Genomic DNA, 20,610 nt, shown 5'->3' with positions numbered 1-20,610 from the left:
CTACATAGCAAATTTTTCACATTCCCGAGGCCTCTCTTTTCTCCAATCGCCCGAATAGTAAGGCTCGGGTGTTTTGTGGGGCTCAAACAGACTTTTCCTTCTAACTGTGAAGAATTCTGTCTATTAGCTAGCAATCTCTCACTATAAATGGAAAATAGCCATAGTTGGACATTTGACTGCAATCCGGCCATGGTGCAGCGGGCCAATAAAGGCCCAAATAGTAAGGCCATACCCACTGAAGATTCTTTCCATTTAGGTGAACAATGTACGTGGAGGTTAGATGAAGCTATGTGGTCGCAACCAAGATGGAAAGGGGCATTTGGTTAAACAGCTAATCTTAGAGGAATTCTGAGAGTTGAATATCAAAAGATAAAAAGAGATTTCCAGGATGTATGAAAAAACACAAACAATAAGGATGAAAGGTATTAGTTCCCCTTTATATATAATAGTGTGCTTAGTATTACTACGTTTTAAATCCCTGTTCCATCAAATAATTCATCAAAAACCTCAAATTATAATATTAGGTGTGAATTCAAAACAAGTCATTATACTCGTGTGAAAATGATGACTATGGAAATGATGATTAAGGAAAATGATGACTGAGGAAAGGACCCTTCACTGAGCAGGGATTATCCTGTTGACACAGTGGGTTTTCCTCCAGCCAGGCAGCTTCTCGAACATCTGAGCAGAGGCATCATTATTGTAAACCACAACTCCATGAGGAAAATATCCCACAGACATCTGGAGTTGACCCATCACCTCGACGAGGAGACTTCCCAGCCCTCGCCTCCTATACTTAACTTCAGTCCACAGCAAGCCCACAGTACCATGAGGGGTGGAGCCTACCTGCGCGATTGGTGTTGCTTCTTCTTCTGCAAAACTGATGTCATTTAAATCAATGACCTTCTCCTCCACCACATCTGGGTCTAAGTAAATTCCCAGCATTGGTAAGTTTTCCGCCAAGCTACAAGTAAGGTCTAGAGAAGCGACCTTCCAGTTTTCATTACTTTCCAGCATTTTCTGGACGCCTGCCCTCCCCAGTCTCTGGGCCTTCATGCCTGCTGGACACCTGTTTCAGGAAAAGTAAGACCACTCAGATTGCCTACAAAAATAGGGAAAGATGAGAGACGTATGTTTCATTGGTCAGCACCTAAATGTTACGAGGGCTCTTATCTCGTGGCTCTGCCTTTTTATTATTATTATTATTATTATCATTGTTACAGAGACAGTGACTACTTCATAAAAACATCTCAATCAGTTTCCTTTGAATATCTTTAAACTTGAATGATTAATTTATAACATCTAGGCCGTCAAGCTAAACCTTAGACAATGAAAAGTAGTTGTAGTGTTTTGACAGAAAGATAGGTAGAATACCCACAGCTGTCCAATAAAATAACGGCAGAGGTGTTGGACCGTAACCCTGGAGGAGGGAAGCAGAAAGGGGGGGTAAAGTAAAAGGCTAAATAGTGGGTGTAGCCATGGGGCCAAGGAAGCATTGCTAACTCCCTTTATAGGGACATTATGAAACTTACTTTGATTCTCTTTTGGATGCGAAAGGGGTGCTCTTCATATACTTACATCTTGTGTGATTTCTGTCTGATTTCAATCAGAATCCTCTTCTCAAGCCCTTAATCGCTGATTTTCTTCCTTTCTATGGGTTTTCCTTTTATCGTATTTCTCATCATCTAGTTATATCACTAACTGTTCCACATCTTTCAAGCTCCCAGTTTACATTCGTCTTTCTGTAGCTTCCTCGTTTGTAATAAGTTACATTCTTCCTAATTACCTCCTGGTACAAAAATCAGAATATGTGTAGTCTCCCTTATGCATTGTCTCCATTTTCTTTGTAAATATCAGTAGTGAGAGTTGAACGGACTTCATTTACAACTTGTACAGCTTATTCTGTCTCCCTGAAATTCCCCCATTTGTCGTAATTGTTAAGTGAGCAATAGTGGGCTCAAAAGAATACTGTTTGTTAGGAACAGTGGCACTAAAAGTTCCTTGCAAGATTTCTTCACCCCAGTTGCTCAAACATATGCTTTTTAATATTTGATTCATTCTATAATTGTAATTTAACATCATCTGCCCAATTTCTCTAACTTTAATTAGATCTTTACACTGTTCACTGTTAATGAAATTGTTCAATCTAGAAAAATAATTATATTGTCCTGTTAAACTACTTTAAAATAGCAAAAAATTAAAAGGGAGAGTAGAGTCATCCCACGATGGGCTTACCTCAGAGGACTTTCTTGTCGAGTTTCATAGGCGTAACATGATTCTTGGTTTTTCTGGAGGTGCCTCTCAAGTATTATATGAAGTGTCTCAAGTACCGCATCTAATTGGTAGTTTGATATGAAAAAGATATTGACTGGTAGTTCTTTAACTATATCCAAGAAATGACTGCCCTTCATTACTTTGATGAGCAGAGGAACCTCTTCCTCTCTGCAATATATGCTCATGTTCTTCCACTGAAAAAAAATATAAATTAATAGAGACAAGGGACATAAGAACTTGCAATATAGTTCACTGGTAATATTCACGAAATCTTGTTTTGCATGTTGAGCAATACGGTGATGAAAGAAGCTTTCCTCCCTCAGGTTAAACTAAAACCCAAATTGATAGTAAACTAAAGTCAGTTTCAGCTATTTACACTCTGAGATGTCTTCTACCCAGTTCGTTTATGTTCAAACCCCTAGTAAGAAAAATCCTTCTTCCATTAAGACTTGATGCAAAGTGTTCAAAAGCAGTAGTAAACATTAACCTACAAATGTCGTTTAATAACAAATTTACCCAATTTCGGAATAAACTCTGAAGGAGATTTTGTGAGTTATAAGCAATCCGTCACCAAGTGGACTTACCACTTATTGAATCCCTTTTCTGCCTTTAGACTGTGGTTAAATGGATTTGATAATAAATGACATTTGTAGCTTAGTGTCTGTGAGCATAAAAAACGTCTCGGTGTACTTGAGAAACATTCATAAAGAAATCACTTACTCCACTCTAAGTCCTCACTTGACACATAACCGTATAATAGGGACTTTGGATATGTTTTAAGATATTGTCCTCAGATGTCCTCATTGTACAATTATCACTTGTCTTGGAAGACCAGAAAGATGAAATTAACATTTTGATCAATTATAGATATTTCGAAAGAACTCCACTGAGCATTACAACAGAGTTTCATGTGGAATTTAAGCTGTCCCACTCATTATTTCTTTCACTTCCTCCACTAGCGACACAGTCATTAATGGTAATCTGTTATAAAAACATATATTTCCCCTTACCTCAATCAGTGACCGTGAAATGATGATATGTGACTCATGGTCATTCCTGGGCACATAGATCTTGTACTGGAAGCAAGCGTTTAGTCCCCTGGCCGTCAGTAGCAAAGTGTTGTACATCTGCCGGAGAGCACTAAGTTTAAAATATTTATACTTACTGGTATTGATAATGTGGCTCTCAATGTGGCAAGCCATATAGCAGTAATGTTTATTCGTACTATCAAGAAAATTGTGACATTTGCTTTATTATTCATTCATAGCGATATTTTAGAAATCGACTTACAAACTTATGGACATACTTAACTACAGCAAGACAAAAAGAAAAATATTTAGGGAAATCAATGACAGACCTATATCTTAGCGGACCAAGAACATTAATTCATTAAATGAGAATGTCAAAACACCAGAAAAGAATCCAACTCATACTTCTATGCAATAGGGGTAGTTGTCCTTTATTCTAGCAGCAAGGGCTAACAACTCTTCCTTTTCTAGAACTTGACGAAGCTGAAAACCGACTTCCTTGAGGTTCATGATTGGCACTTTGGTCCTCCTCCCTGATAAGTATACAGTTTTTTTCAAAGATTTTGTTTCATTAGAAAGTGAAATATTGTTTTGGTTATCTATAGTAAAATCTTCTAAGAAATAGAAAATACACAGACAAAATCATAACACCTCATGCGGATAATTTAAGAGAAATCACACAAATATTAGGGCCCTCCAACCCTTTTATCTTCACTTATCTGAATATACTTGGGAAATCTTTAATTAACGTTCAAGAGGAACCAGTTTCCAAAGACATAGGTTTTTATGAGATCCCTTATAAGGATTGTGATAAGTCATGTGATGGTTTCACTGGAATATCTCTCTCGGAAAGATTAAGTCAGCATAAATGACAAGTTAGATATGGACAACATAGTTCGGCAGTTTTCCAGCATCTAAATAACACGAACCTTACCATGGATTAGAACTCATCCCGAATTTTATACAAAAGCAGCTGTCAATACAAATGTCAGATGGTAGAATCTTCACTGGTAAAACAGGAAGATAATAGGATAAACCCTTCCAATAAAGCCAGGAACTCTGATGAGATAGACAATATCTTTCTTAAAGCAACGATGAAGCAAATTAAGACAAGTAACAGAACCAACAGTGGCTATGCGGTAACCCCAGCCATCAACTAAAGGCATATTTCCTACTATATACTTCGCTAATGAAACTGCTGTCATTCACTGCTTCATAAGGATGGAAGTGAGTCCAACAAAATATAGTCCTTAGATTTAAACCAGTGTTTTAATGGGTCTTTTATACTTGAGAGTTATATATATAGATATAATATAATATATATTAAGAGTATAATTATATATATATATATATATATATATATATATCTATATATTATATGTATATAATGATAGGATATCGATATATCTATTATATCTATATATATATATATATATGATATATATATATATAGATATATATATATATATATATATATATATATTATAGTATAAGCATGTAGTATATTATTAATATATATACCCCATATATATAGGATATATTAATATATATTTTATATATCTATATATAATAATATATTTGATATATATAATATATATAATAATAATATTATCTATATATAAGTATATATATATTATATAATTAAATTATAAGCGAATCCCACAGGAAAATAATAGTCAGAAATCCAAGCGCTTTCGTCTTTACTCAGACATTGTCAAGGAGTTAATGAAGTGCAATTAGAGAGAAAGGTCTCAGGTACAAAAAAAGATCAAGAATACCAGATGGTTAATTGTCAAAAGGGTAAAAATTAAAAGAGATAATCCAGGATTATCGGATATCACACGGTCACAAACCTAACCGAAATTACAAAGCACCTTTATAGTCCCAAACATGTTAAAACTGATTATATTAATTATGTTGCTTATATTTATCTACAACTTTTTTCATAATGAAAGTATCAAGTTTAAATAAGCCAAGACTTAAATTTAGAACATTTCTATTATTTGACTTGATGAAACAAGATTCAATGATATTCCTTTTAACTGTGTAATTACATGGGATTAAGGCTCTTGCTTGACTCCAGTTATTTGTTTTAATATGGAAGTTTTTGTACAAAAGTTTGGCATGGTTATGGGTAATCCCTCATCTCCTGTCCTTAGCAATATTTACATGGAATTTTTTGAGACAAAACTCATACCAAGAATTTTGCCTCAAAAAGTTATTTGGTTTAGATATGTGAGATGATATCTTCTGTATTTGGCCAGTTCACAAAAACTTCCAGGAATTCCTTAATAATCTCAATAATTTAGTCTCTTCTATAAAATTTACTGTAGAGGAAGAAAGAAATTGTAATTTGAATTTTCTTGATGTAACTGTCCATAGAAATGATAGAAATCTCACCTTTTCAGTCTTTCAAAAATCAACGAACATTGCCTCTTTTGTTCATTACTACTCCAATCACCATCAAAATGTTAAATTCTCTGTTTTTCTGGGATGTTCCTAAGGACTTCACGTGTCTGTAGCCCGCAGTTTATTGACGTTGAAATTAAAACTATTTATGATATTTCATTGAAACTTAAATACCCAAGGACTTTTATAGATGTGGCATGGAAAAGAGCTAGAAAAACATTTTATTTCAACATTTTATTCAACTAATGACAAACTTGAATTTAGTAAGCATAACATTCTAAAATTACCCTATGATGAAAGGTTTTTAGATATTCTTAGAATTTTTAAGCTTTTTAACATAATTGTTGTTTTCAGTAATATTAATGTCAAGAGTTTAATAATAAATATTCTCCTAAAGATCTTCAAGGCTGCATATATGAAATTCTTTTGCAAAAAGTGTGCTAAAGTCAATTACGGACAAATGGGTAAATCTTTTTCACAACATCTCAAACAACATCAATATTCTGTGAGAACTGGCCAAATATCGAATGCATTATTCGTACATATGAGAGATTTAGACCATCCTATTAACTGGAGTCAGACAAGAGCCTTAATCCCATGTAATGACACAGTTAAAAGGAATATCATTGAATCTTGTTTCATCAAGTCAAATAATAGAAATGTTCTAAATTTAAGTCTTGGCTTATTTAAACTTGATACTTTCATTATGAAAAAAGTTGTAGATAAATATAAGCAACAGAATTAATATATTCTGTTTTAACATGTTTGGGACTATAAAGGTACTTTGTAATTTCGGTTAGGGTTGTGACTGTGTGATATCCGATAATCCTGGATTATCTCTTTTAATTTTTACCCGTTTGATAATTAACCATCTGGTATTCTTGATCTTGTTTTGTACCTGAGACTTTTCTCTCCAATTGTACTTCATTAACTCCTTGACAATGTCTGAGTAAAGACGAAAGCGCTTGCATTTCTGACTATCATTTTCCTGTGGGATTCGCTTATTTATCAAGTCACGTGCATCTACAATGATTTTTTAAGCATATATATAGTATATATGATATATATATATATATATATATATATATATATATATATATATATATATATATATATGATATGTATATGTATATATTAGTATATAGTATATATATATATATATATATATATATATAATAACCTATACATATATATATTATATATATATAATATATATATATATATATATATATATATATATATATATATATATATATATATATATATATCTATATATATATATATATATATAGTAATCATTAGAACGACCATAGTATTTATTGAATCTTGAAAGAACATTACTGCTTCTAAAACAGTAAAGATAATAATGGGTTGTATCTATTTATGAATGAATTTTAGAGCCAAGAAATTTCAATCTAATAAACATTACAATCAGAATATTCTTCGAGCAATAAATGATTTACTTAACAATTTTACGAAGGATGATTCTCTTGATGAAAACTAAAACCATTTGACAAGAATTAATACAAATGTCTGTTGCAAGAAATAGACAGAAACGCGACTTTAAAAGCAGAGATCCGAGGAAATGCAAACAAAATTAAAACCAATGAAAGACTTTGCGAAACGATAAACACGATTTAGAGAGTCTCCGAGCGGAGCGACTCAATTTAACCGAGAAACAAATTGTGTTGACATCTGAAAAGTCGACAGGAATTTGGTGACGAAGGAATTCACATCTTAACGATGTGTCTACGAGAATTTTACATCATAGAGATTTTTTTACCTTTTTTTAATCAAGGGGTCTTTGAAATCAAAGAATAATGTATTTTAAAGAAGGACAAAATACAAGGATTGGAATCAGATCTTAGGAAATTTAGCTGCATTAAGTGTAATAAATCATTTGTTTTTAGTGACTAGCTGAATTTTAATTACAGGAGACTATGTACATGTCAGTTTGTGATTGTTCTTATAAATGAGTTGCTAGGATGCACAAAGAATCTTTAGTATACTGGAAAAGGGAAAGATATATTTGGACTATCAGTGAGAATTTACGATTATGATGATGGAAGTGTTTGCGTAGAGTATCTCGAGGGGAATATTTCATAATGGGAATGAGTAGTAATTATAAACACTGGTCTGATGAATTACAGGAAATGTTGTTGGAATTGGAATATAAAATTAAGGCCAAAGTCCAGGAGCTGGGACGTATGAGGCCAATCAACGCTGAGAATAATGTTAAAAAAATTATTAGGAAGAAAAAACTTGAAGCTGCAGCATGGAACAATTGTTGGGAGAGGGTGGAAAGTAAGATGGAAGAAAGATAATATGGACGGAGGTACAGTAAAAAATAATGAAACTGTGTAAGATGCACTGACGGCACTACCCCCTTTACGAGATGGTGGTGGATGACGGGGTTGGATTTTAGAACCCTATTGATTCATATATTCTTTAAACTTATCCTGGTTTGATAGTGGAGAGGATTTCTATAATCAATTTTAACTCACCTAAACTGCTGGTGACACTATCTTCCCTCCAGGAATCCCTGGAATCATAGAACAGAGAGGCTTAATGAAGCCTGAAGGATCCTTTCACATCACATCTCCGTCTCCTCCCGAAGGTTTGTCTGAGGACTCGACGTCAACGAATTCTTGGGACACGAGTTATCCGCTCAATTCGCTGACGGCATCTTAATGGATCACTCAGCGACTTCTGGAGTCATTCATCACTCACTCCTTTCTCTCTCTTTTCGGGGGATTTCACTTTCGCTATGATTTAACTCTCACTTTATTCATTTGATTTTATCCACAATGCAGTCTTCCATAATTAATGGGATTTATTTTTAGGAGACGAAATAACAGTCCTTTTACCAAATTGAAGAGAAAATTCCTTTATAATTTCTTAACTGAAGAGTCAGGAATAGAAAACAAAATTATTTCTACATCCAAAGGCTTAGAAATAACAGAAGCAATACATGTGGGAATTACTCTACAAAAAGGGCCTTTCCTTTGCATTCATAAATAGTCAGACACGAGGTGCTTTAACAGGACTCGGAAATTAAAAATCGTGAGATTGCCGTATTTCTCTATTCCAACTAAAACTCTAACCCTTTACCACTGGATCCCAACGTGGACTGAAATTTACAGAAATGTGAAATGTGGTTTCTAGGCAAGAGTTGTAGAGGCCCAGTTGTCCACACAGTGAGAAATGTAGGCATTAAATCCCGGCTGTCTCGACGCTCGTTTTATGGTAAGCAAGGGGAACGCGTTTTTCCACGATTGACGAATTGCGTCATTTGTTTACATCCTGTGTTCGGAAGGTATATTTAGGGTGCAGTTTATGTAGCCAAACTTTTATTTTTGTGGGTCACATTTTTATTTTACTAAAACAATCCTATTAAAATTGATATTATCGTTCCAATTTATAAGAGATATTGACTGTATTGTGTTGTAAAATCTTGGTTTCATGACATTAGGAGAAAATCCTAGATGCAGTAGATCAAGATCAAGCGTGGTGAAAATCGAAAATTCTGAATGCATGGTATGAAAATAAAATCTTGAACTCATGGTATAATGAGAAAATCTTGAATGCTTGGCTTTTATATTCGTGACGCACGACCTGACGTTTCATGTGACGTCACTGCCTTGTCGTTGATGATAGCATTAGATAACAACCTCTCGATAATTTTCGCGCCTGTACATTGATTTACATTTAAATGGTACACTTTTAGTTTTCTGTAAAAGATCTATTGTGCTGGTTTTGTTTGTCTATCCATACTTTTTCTGTCCGCCCTCAGATCTTAAAAAGTACTGAGGTTAGAGAGCAGCAAATTGATAAGTCGATCATCCACCTTCTAATCATCAAACATACCAAATTGCATCCGTCTAGCCTCAGTACTTTTCACTTTATTGAAGGTTATAGTTAGCCATAATCGTGCATCTGGCCACCACAGGCCCGTGGCTGAAAGTTTCATGGGTTGCGGCTCATGCTGCATCAAACTATTAAATTTTTTCTTTTTTTACATAAGTGACTCTAAGTTTACAGGTATAACAGTTGATGAGAAATTGACTTTAGCGAAGAATACACATAAAGTTGATTCTTCTGATCTCAGAATTTTTTTTTTTTTTTTTTTTTTTTTTTGTGTGTGGAATGATTTTCGAATGGATCCAAGAAATAGCTTCGCATTTAACAGGTAATCTGGCCACAAGTATTTCAAATTTTTCTGGCACTGATAACCAAATATCTTTTGCATTTTACGAATCATATTAGTTCACCAAAGGAAAGCAACAGACTGCTGTACTTTGTAAGTAAGAAATGAAGTAGTTATAATAAAATCGATATATATTTTACGGTAAATAGAGAGTTGATGGTAGAATAATCATAAAAAGAATTACGAAAGAACAACACCAACTTTAAAAGCATATTTATAGAGTTATTTGATGGCCATATCAGGAAACGTAACGAGCAGGTGGCGTAGCTAAATATAGAATGCAGCCGATGTTGCAAGAACATCTGAGCCTTCAGAGTTGGCAGGCGACTCCTCCTCCTCCTCGAGTGCCAGACTTTCATACGATGTCAAGGCTACCGCCCCCCACGCTCTGCACAAAATAGGTCACTGGACTCAATAATCGAGCTAATCACATTCAGGGTGGCACTTGAATTATTGCAGGACGTGAGGGTTGAATTCTGATGATGAGTGTGCGTTTTGAAGTGGGTTTTGAGATGAATATTATGCAATATTGTTTTGAGATTCGACGATAGTTAATCTATACTGATCCTATAATTCTAATCCTTTCAGTTTATACCAGTATTCAGCCTCTCTCCTTCAGAATTCATTTCATATAAATATTTTCTTTTCGTTAGTTCAAGGCTGCGTTGAAATAGATGAAAACGAATGAACCAAGGATGAAGCAACGTTAAATAGAAAATAGTCATTCACACAGAGAAGTAAGAATTTGTGAAATCCAGCTTAAAGGATAGCACCTGCTACCGTACGATCACACACATATATAAATACATGCATACATACATACATATATATATATATATATATATATATATATATATATATATATATATATATATATATATATATATATATATATATATATGATATAATATGTATATATATATATATATATATATATATATATATATATATTATATATGATATATATATATATATAGTATGTAGGACCATTAGGGATTCACTTGACAATAACTGTTTGTGTTCCATGTTTAAATGCTCAAAGATTCATGCCAATGACATCGGAATTGAAGGACAGAATCACAGACACCATTAGCTTTCTTTTAAAGAGATAATCAACCAGCCTTCAATATAGCTGTTATCACTCTATGTAGGAACCTTCTCGTCCTCCCACGTTAAACATGCAGAGAATTTTATACAAAATTTAACAGTTTAAATATCCACTCAAACAACATCAAATTGCTCATCCTAGATCTCGAGTCATTATTTACTAAAGTCCCGATGGCCGTCGTGTTGTCTTTTCTAAAGAGGAAGTTACATCATATAAAGAACATTTCCCTCTTGGCATTGACGAAACACTAAAAATAATCTTTAAAAACAAAAATTTCGTTGTAGCATGGGGAGTCCCCTATCCCCCCTGCTAGGAAACATTTACATGGAATATTTCATTGAATTTGTCAGTAGGCTAGATTCGCTAGTTCCGACAATAAAGTATAAAACAGAATGGGAAAAGGACGGAAAATTGCTGTTCCTATATGTACTAATCATAAGAGAACAGAACAGGTATGCTTTCACAGTAAAGAGGAAAAACACCTTCGCTTTTTCTTATATTCATTTCTTAGGCTACCACGATACCTCCGTCAAGATCATGGTCGGGATGCAAACAATTCCTCAATTGGCTTAGAATATGTTCAAATGGGTACTACGTAGATGATGAATTCACCACGATCCGCCAACACCTAATGCAACTACTCTACCCACCATACATTATCGATGAGGCTACTAATAAAGCGAATACAATATACTACAGGGGTCCCACCCACAAAAGACAAATAGATTTTAGCAATAAAATAAAACTTCCATGAGTTGAAAAACATCCAAAACGCTACAGAACACCTCAAGACTAATAATAGTTTCATTTGCCATAACTCCCTCTCTAGCAAGTTTTACGTTATTGATTTTTATATTTTCTCTGACAACCAACCAACACAAATGCAACGAAGGAAGTTTTGCTCATCTGTAAACAAACCTTTATGCAGCCAATAAGCTCGAAAGTTCTAACAGCACTTGCAGAGCTTCTCACTGGTTTGCCCTGAGCCACTGATAGATTTCAGAAGACTGTGAGATGAGAACACCTATACCTGAAGAGCCTTGAAGGTGCCTGGGTCTATTCATATTACCGCCCACATAAGAGTTACTCAATACATTGCCTCACACGTCAAATTCCTTTACAGCTTTTTTTGCACACACGTGCATGAATAATTACTCTTCGGCATTTTGAAAGAATTCGAGAAGTTAAGAGGGCATCGTGGCTAGTGAACTGACGTGCGAATCTTGTAAAAAAAAAAAAAAAAAAAAAAAAAAAAAAAAAAAAAAAAAAAAAAAAAAAGCAGATCCTATATGTTTTGCATTTCAATAATGGTCCCGTGGAAGATGTGTGCAATAGATTTTCTAGAGAAAATGCAAGAAGGATATACAGACGTTTAGCTTTCAATTTTCATTCACGACACAAGAAAGCAATAACAAAAATTATAAAGAGCAGCACTAACTTCAATATCATTGAAATTATAAGAGTCAGCGCTAACTTCCAATATCATTGATAAATATTGAATGCATTCGATACACTCTTGAGAAATGCATTCATAAGCACGTATTTGCCTTCCCTATTAACAAGCTGGTCGACTGCAGAACGTTCAAATTATTTCAAGGCAACCGCCTCTCCAGTGCAATCTATAGGTCACTGGGTACGAAGCGAGCTAAACATAAAATGTTTTTCTTAGCCATGTAAAGGCTTTTGACAACAGGTTTCTTTCTTTGCCAAAACATTTTAAAGTTTTTAATGTTAATGTTATTTTTTAGTAACACTCAGTCGGTAAGAACAATTTTAATAACGAACTCTCCACATTTACAAACGGGTTGTATTCACGAAAATTCCATGCAGAGATTGTGATACAAAATATATTGGTCAAAGTGGCAAACTATGGGCATGAAGATTAAATCAACATAAATATTGTGTACGTGTAGGAAATACATCGAGTGCCCTCTTTTTACATACGAATAATTTTAATCACGCAATTAATTGGAAAAATTCAAAGGAAATTTTATTTTGAAGAGATATTATTAAAAGAAACATTATAGAATCTAGTATAATAAAAAATATAAAGTTAAGCAGTTTTTTTTAAATATAGCAACGGACAATATAAACTAGATAACTGGCTTACCAAATGTATTGTTGACAACTTCGTAACTATGTAATTGAATGCTTGGCAGTTCCGTTTCCGTTTGCAGTTGTCCTTTAAGTGTAATTCTAGTCTTTGGACCATTTGCATTCTTCACAAGGCTGTTTGATTCTTCTGTATTTTACTTTTTTGTTTTTATGTTTACCTTTGATATTACGGAGCAGTTTTTTATTCTTTTATATATTGTACCCTGATGAGATGTATCAAGAATAAACAAAAGCGCTAAGTACTGCTGCTTTTCATTTTTCCTGCTGGCTCTTGATATACAATCCTCACGTGTTTACTTTAGATCGTATATATATATATATATAGGTATATATAATATATAGTATATATATATATATATATATATATATATAGGGTGTATATATATTTACCATCGTGTACATTATGGGTCTGCATACAAGGAGGATTAATGCACAATTGCACACTACGCGGGATAATAAAAAGAGGCGTAACCCCAAAAGCCCCTTACCCTAAAATAAGCCTCAGGATATATAGTAAGCCCAACTTTGTAGCAGCCTTAATTATGAGGAACAGCACCGCTCCGGGGGGACCGAAATAGATGTGCACGAATGTAGTTTACAAATTTACTTGTCCAGAGGAGGTGTGTAAACTTCACAGCCAAAACTACATCGGGCACACTACAACGACCCCTCGGAGACGTCTGCTGGCTCATAGAAATCAAGGGGCCATCCATCAACATTACATAGATGTTCACGATAGGAAGCCATCTCTACAAGAGCTCGTAGAAGGCACCCAAGTCGTGCACAGAGAAGACAACTACGGTCGCCTCTTAATAACGGAAGCGGTGAGCATCGGTATTCAGAAGCCGACCTTGAACGTCCAACAAGAATCGAACCATATACTCCCCTCCAGCAGGAGAAGGAATGCAAGCCAACAGGGACCAGACAGCACGCCCCAATCCACCGAGAACATCGCGCCCCTTGGAAGACATGAGAAGACCCAGCGTCAGCGAAAGTCAAGTAACATCCTTCCTCAGGTCGCTGAGACCCCGCCCAACACGAATCAGCAGCCGTTAACCAACGTAGACCATTTGGGCACACACACACACACACACACACACACAAACACGCTTACTCACTAAAATTTAGATCATACACATTTATGTATAAACAGAAATTATCTCTTGTACCTTTATGCATGCTATAAAATATATACATATATTTTTATTCCTGTATTTAGATTTCTATATTCATTTTCATTCCTGTATGTAATTTTGTAATTTTTATCTAAAACCAACATGTAACATATTAAATTTTAAACATACATTTAAGGAAACTCTAGCAGCATTGTATTTTGGAAATTTTATTTAACCACTGTTTAAAATTTCACTCTTATTGTCACAGTACATATGTCCTTATGTTCTTTGTATCCAAAACAACTCCCTTAAGCTGTTAATCCCTAGACTAACAGCACCCATACCTCAAGGTCATACCTCCCACACGATGAAATAAAATAGGCCGAAAGGTCAGATTGTAAGTCAGTAGTCGCTTGATAATGCCATAAGGCGAAACAGCTGTCGCGACAAAATTCAATAAATGGAAGAAGGAAGTCTGCGTATTTTTCACCAGAAATTGACGAACGAGAATCGTAAAAAACTTCGTCGGTATGAAAATACCTGCAAGAAACTTATTGATGCCACTAAAGCAATTACTTTTAACGATATATATACATACATACATATATATATATATATATATATATATATATATATATATATATATATATATATACTATATATATATATATATATATATATATATATATATATATATATATATATATATATATATATATTTACACACACACATATATATATATATATATATATATATATATATATATAGATATATATATATATATAGATATTATATATATATATATATGTGTGTGTGTGTGTGTGCGTGTGTGTGTGTGTGTTAAGAACTTCGACACGCTTTCATTTCGGCTAAATGTACTATGTATAATATTACTGCAGTAAAATAATCCCAGAGGGGAATCGGAATATGACAGGAGATTTCCATAAACATATTATTCAACTTTCAGTGGAATAAAAAATATCAATATTGCAACGCGAGTGATACCCATAAATAGCAATGCCCGTCAGTCTTTCTCCAACATGTTTTTTGAAAGATACAGATATTTGAAATATAAGTAAATATAAAGTTGGTAACTACGATTTACATCCATATGTGCATTATTTTCAATAGTGTTCATCCCTTTTTTAAAAAGGCGGATCTGGAATAAATCTGGAATAAAGGGTTTTTTAAATGTTTTGATTCATTTACAATGAACTAACGTCTGTATTTCGATATATATTTTAATACGGTTTTTTCCATCACAGGAGTAATTAATGCTGATACAATGTGGAATATTTTATATAGCATCTTTTTGGGGGATGCATCATGCAAGTTTCTTTTCTATTAACAGGCAATAAACACACACACAAACACACACACACACACACACACACACACACACACACACATATATATATATATATATATATATATATATATATATATATATATATATATATATTATATATATATATATATGTGTGTGTGTGTGTGTGTGTGTGTGTGTGTGTGTGTTTGTTTATTGCCTGTTAATAGAAAAGAAACTTGCATGATGCATCCCCCAAAAAGATGCTATATTAAATATATATATATATATATATATATATATATATATATATATATATATATATATATATATATATATATATTATTGATATATAACTATACATATATGCATAGAAATTAATTAATAATTTTTAAACGAGTTCATACAAATCTGGTCATTTATTCCCCATTAAGATGACATGAAATTAATGTTCTTAATCACCATTCATGAATATTCAACCGTATTTTATGTAAACAGAATCCTGGCCCCTGACAGTAAGAGTTTAATTCATGATGTATTCAGTGGTGCATAAAATAATATGACAGTTCTTTTGCTGTGTTTATATCGGAACTTCAAAAGTTCAAGCAAAGATCATACGCATTATTGCTCCCCAAAAATATCTCTTCTGTTATAATCATTTACTTAAGTTTCATCCACTTATTGATTTAATAAATAATTAATTCATTTTTATTTTTCTAATAACTGGTCTCGTTTTTCTGTTTCCTTTTAGCTTTTGCTATTTCATTCTAATGAACCACATACTCTTTGGAAGCTAGAATTTCAATTTATTGTCCTATGTGGGCTCTTTTTAAATGAATAGGGTTCATCTTCTCAAAAATAATAATAATAATAATAATAATAATAATAATAATAATAATAATAATAATAATAATAATAATAATAATAATAAAACTGTTAAAAAGGATGGCAGAATTAAGTGAGTTGATTTTATATATTGTTTTTTTTCTATTTTCCTTACAATTCGCTTCTCAGGCTCAGCGATGTTTGTGAGTAACTGGCCAATATTCATATTGGGAATTTTCAAAAATTGTAAATGCTGAAGGAATCTTTTATTGGAACGGGATATCAGGTCCAGGTCAAGCAGGGGTCGTCGTCAGTGCTGGTATTATTCCGTAGGCGTAGTTCAGTACGGGCCGGGGTCGTCTTTGGTTTAAGGGCTGAACTACGCCTACGGAATAATACCAGCACTGACGACGACCCCTTGCTTGACCTGGACATGGATGATATCCTGTTCCAATAGATTCCTTCAGCATTTACAATTTTTGAAAATTCCCAATATGAATATTGGCCAGTTACTCAGAAACATCGGTGAGCCTGAAAAGCGAATTGTAAGGAAAATAAAAATAAAAACAATATATAAAAATCAACTCGCTTAATTCTGCCCATCCTTTTTTAACAGCATTTGCCTAAAAGAGGGTCTTCTACCAAAATAATAATAATAATAATAATTAAAAATTCCTCATAGTAGCACGAGTCTTCAAATGGAGAAACAAATCCACAGTTATGTAAATGTACATATATTTAGGTTTAAAACAGAAAAGATAGCTTTCGGAATCTGTACGGTTCCCCTTATAAATCTTGAGATTGATAAATGGAACCGTACAGATTCCCGTACAGATTCCCGAAAGCTATCTTTTCTGTTTTAAACTTAAATATATGTACATTTACATAACTGTGGATTTGTTTCTCCAATAATAATAATAATAATAATAATAATAATAATAATAATAATAATAATAATAATGTTTTTTTTTTTTGTTTTATATCTCCTCCTTCCATTATTCCCAGGTATTTGTTATCCTGTCTCATCTATGTGTTTTGATGCTGCTCCCATCTGGTAGCTTTATCCCTTCAGTTCTCGTTACTTTGTCCTTTTTGTATGTTGACTAAGGAGGAGATATAAAACATTTACCAAACGGGACAAGAGATGAAGGACACTATCAGGAAAGAATATATGCAGAGACTCAAGGCGATACTCAAGTCAAACTCACGCCGGAAATATGATAAAAAGCCAATAAACACATGGGTGGGCAGTGCCAGTAATCAGATACAGCGCAGGAATAGTGGAATGGACGAAGGCAGAACTCCGCAGCATAGATCAGAAAACCAGGAAACAAATGACAATACACAAAGCACTACACCCAAGAGCAAATACGGACAGACTATACATAACACGAAAGGAAGGAGGGAAAGGACTACTAAGTATAGAGGACTGCGTCAACATCGAAAACAGAGCACTGGGGCAATATCTGAAAACCAGTGAAGACGAGTGGCTAAAGAGAGTGCATGGAAAGAAGGACTAATAAAAGTAGACGAAGACCCAGAAATATACAGAGACAAGAGAAAGACAGAAAGACAGAGGACTGGCACAAACAAACCAATGCACGGACAATACAATACATGAGACAGACTAAAGAAAACTAGCCAGCGCCAGCGATGACAATTGGCAATGGTACTACAGAGGGGAGAGCTAAAGAAGGAAACTGAAGGAATGATAACAGCGGCACAAGATCAGGCCCTAAGAACCAGATATGTTCAAAGTACTATAGACGGAAATAACATCTCTCCCATATGTAGGAAGTGCAATACGAAAAATGAAACCATAAACCCACATAGCAAGTGAATGCCCGCACTTGCACAGAACCAGTACAAAAAGAGGCATGATTCAGTGGCAAAAGCCCTCCACTGGAGCCTGTGCAAGAAACATCAGCTACCTTGCAGTAATAAGTGGTACGAACACCAACCTGAAGGAGTGATAGAAAACGATCAGGCAAAAGATCCTCTGGGACTATGGTATCAGAACGGATAGGGTGATACGTGCAAACAGACCAGACGTGACGTTGATTGACAAAGTCAAGAAGAAAGTATCACTCATTGATGTCGCAATACCATGGGACACCAGAGTTGAAGAGAAAAGAAGGCAAAAAATTGATAAGTATCAAGATCTGAAAATAGAAATAAGAAGGATATGGGATATGCCAAGTGGGAAATCGTACCCATAATCATAGGAGCACTAGGCACGATCCCAAGATCCCTGAAAAGGAATCTAGAAAAACTAGAGGCTGAAGTAGCTCCAGGACTGATGCCAGAAGAGTGTGATCCTAGAAAACGGCACACATAGTAAGAAAAGTGATGGAGCTCCTAAGGAGGCAGGATGCAACCCGGAACCCCACACTATAAATACCACCCAGTCGAATTGGAGGACTGTGATAGAGCAAAAAAAAAAAAAATAATAATAATAATAATAATAAACGTTGACAAGACACAAATAATAAATAATTATGAAATTGATATTTATGAAAGGTTCTTAACCCTGGACAGATATCGTGGGTCCTGCACGACCCAAGGAGTGTTTAAAAAAACATGTTTTTTTGTTTCCATAAATTATTCACCCATGTCCAATGCGGGTGTAATCGACCTGCAGACGTCTAGTATACTGACAGGTTTGATGGTGAGCAGACGTGCCAGCCCCTCTCTTCAGTGCATCCCTATTTTCTGAGGAACCACTAGGGTCAAGGACGACCCACATCTTAGTAGAAATGGTTAGTGATCGAAAATCAAAGTTATTACATAACAGTTTCTCAATGAACACTCTGTATAGTCATGTGACTTTGTTGGGTTGGAAAGTCTAGCTGGGTCCTATATCTAAGTGTCACATCACAAACCGAGTGGCAGAGATGCCACATACCGCCATTATTTGCCCAATTTGCTTCGAGTGCCACTTTTTGCATTTTTTGCATAAAGCAAAAGCGTTTTTAGATAAACATCAGATATTGAGTATTATTCATTCTAATCGTGTTATGTACTGTTGGAATATGTCGGAGGATGATGTTTTCTATAAAATGAATGCCTTTGTGAATGCATTATCACGTTATTAAATGCGCTCAAGGTCACGTGACCTTGTAATGCCAATTTCTGTGTTTTTTTTACGAATAGCGAAAAGTTCTTATGTAGCCAATTCATGTCGGACTGTGTGCATAATAGCTAATTAGTGTATTTTTTTATATTGTAAATTGTTTCGGGATGTTTATGGGTCACGTGAGCAACTCTGGGAGCGGCAGAGATGTACATAGCAGAAATATTGTCTAATTCTTTCGAGTGTCATTTTTTTGAAGTTTTTGCAAAAAGCAAAGTTTGTTTTTAGATAAATGTCGGATACTGAGTATTGTTCATTTCAATCGTATTTTTGTACTTTTGGAATATGTCGGAGGATGATGTTTCTATAAAATGAATGCCTTTGTGAATGCCTGCCACCTACATACGACTTACATATGCCCTTATGGGTCACGTGACATTCAAGTGCTAATTTCTGTGTTTTTTGCGAAGAGCAAAGTTATTACGTAGCCAATACGTGTATGACTGTGGCATAATAGCTATAGATAGTTTTTTTTATATTGGGAAAGGTTTTACTATGTGCGCAATCAGTACGGGAGACGTTTTACTTCGTATGCTGTTTGTAGCAAACGTGTGCGCGACCTTGGTAGTCGGGCTGAGGTGCCATATTGCCAATAATCCATGCGTCTTTGAATGCCCGTTTTTTTTATTTTTTATTTTTATTTTTATGAAAAAAGCAAAATTATTAGGTAAACGTAGCATATTGAAATTGAACAGTGTTCATGCTAGTAGTGTTGTTCATGTCAGTATAGTTTTGTTCATGCTAGTATAAATGTTTATAGTGGAATATGTTGGAGGTTAGCGCGTTGTTTTTATCGCGTACGTACTCTGGGCCATTGTATGCGAAGATTCTGTTTACCTTCTTTTCCGAGTGCTCATTTCTAATGTTTTGCCTCTCTCTCTCTCTCTCTCTCTCTCTCTCTCTCTCTCTCTCTCTCTCTCTCTCTCTCTCTCTTTGATCCTTTTTGATTAGTGTTTCGTATATTTGTGGGTCTCTCTCTCTCCTCCCTTTGTTTTAGTGTTTCACATATTTCTGGGTCTCTCTTTCACTCTCTCTCTCTCTCATCCTTTGTTTTAGTGTTTCGCATATTTCTGGGTCTCTCTCTCTCTC

General features: G+C 34.4%; 1 protein-coding gene across 1 annotated transcript in view; it reads right to left on the bottom strand.

Moving 5' to 3' along the window:
* The window catches only part of LOC135220352 (uncharacterized), a 12,195-nt gene extending 166 nt beyond the window's left edge, over positions 1-12,029 (bottom strand). Inside the window, exons 1-5 of the mRNA XM_064257572.1 lie at positions 11,945-12,029; positions 3,708-3,835; positions 3,285-3,401; positions 2,236-2,468; positions 1-1,069 (exon numbers count right to left, since the gene is read on the bottom strand). The exon at positions 1-1,069 is cut by the window's left edge and continues 166 nt beyond it. Of these exons, the coding sequence (XP_064113642.1) occupies positions 616-1,069; positions 2,236-2,468; positions 3,285-3,401; positions 3,708-3,812 (909 nt within the window). The 5' untranslated portion in view covers positions 3,813-3,835; positions 11,945-12,029 and the 3' untranslated portion in view covers positions 1-615. The remainder of the gene's footprint in view (positions 1,070-2,235; positions 2,469-3,284; positions 3,402-3,707; positions 3,836-11,944) is intronic.
* Positions 12,030-20,610: the final 8,581 nt, after the last annotated feature.

Source organism: Macrobrachium nipponense, chromosome 1 (genome assembly GCF_015104395.2).
Source record: "Macrobrachium nipponense isolate FS-2020 chromosome 1, ASM1510439v2, whole genome shotgun sequence".
Classification (NCBI taxonomy): Eukaryota; Metazoa; Arthropoda; class Malacostraca; order Decapoda; family Palaemonidae; genus Macrobrachium; species Macrobrachium nipponense.
This window is presented reverse-complemented; position numbering and strand designations above follow the sequence as displayed.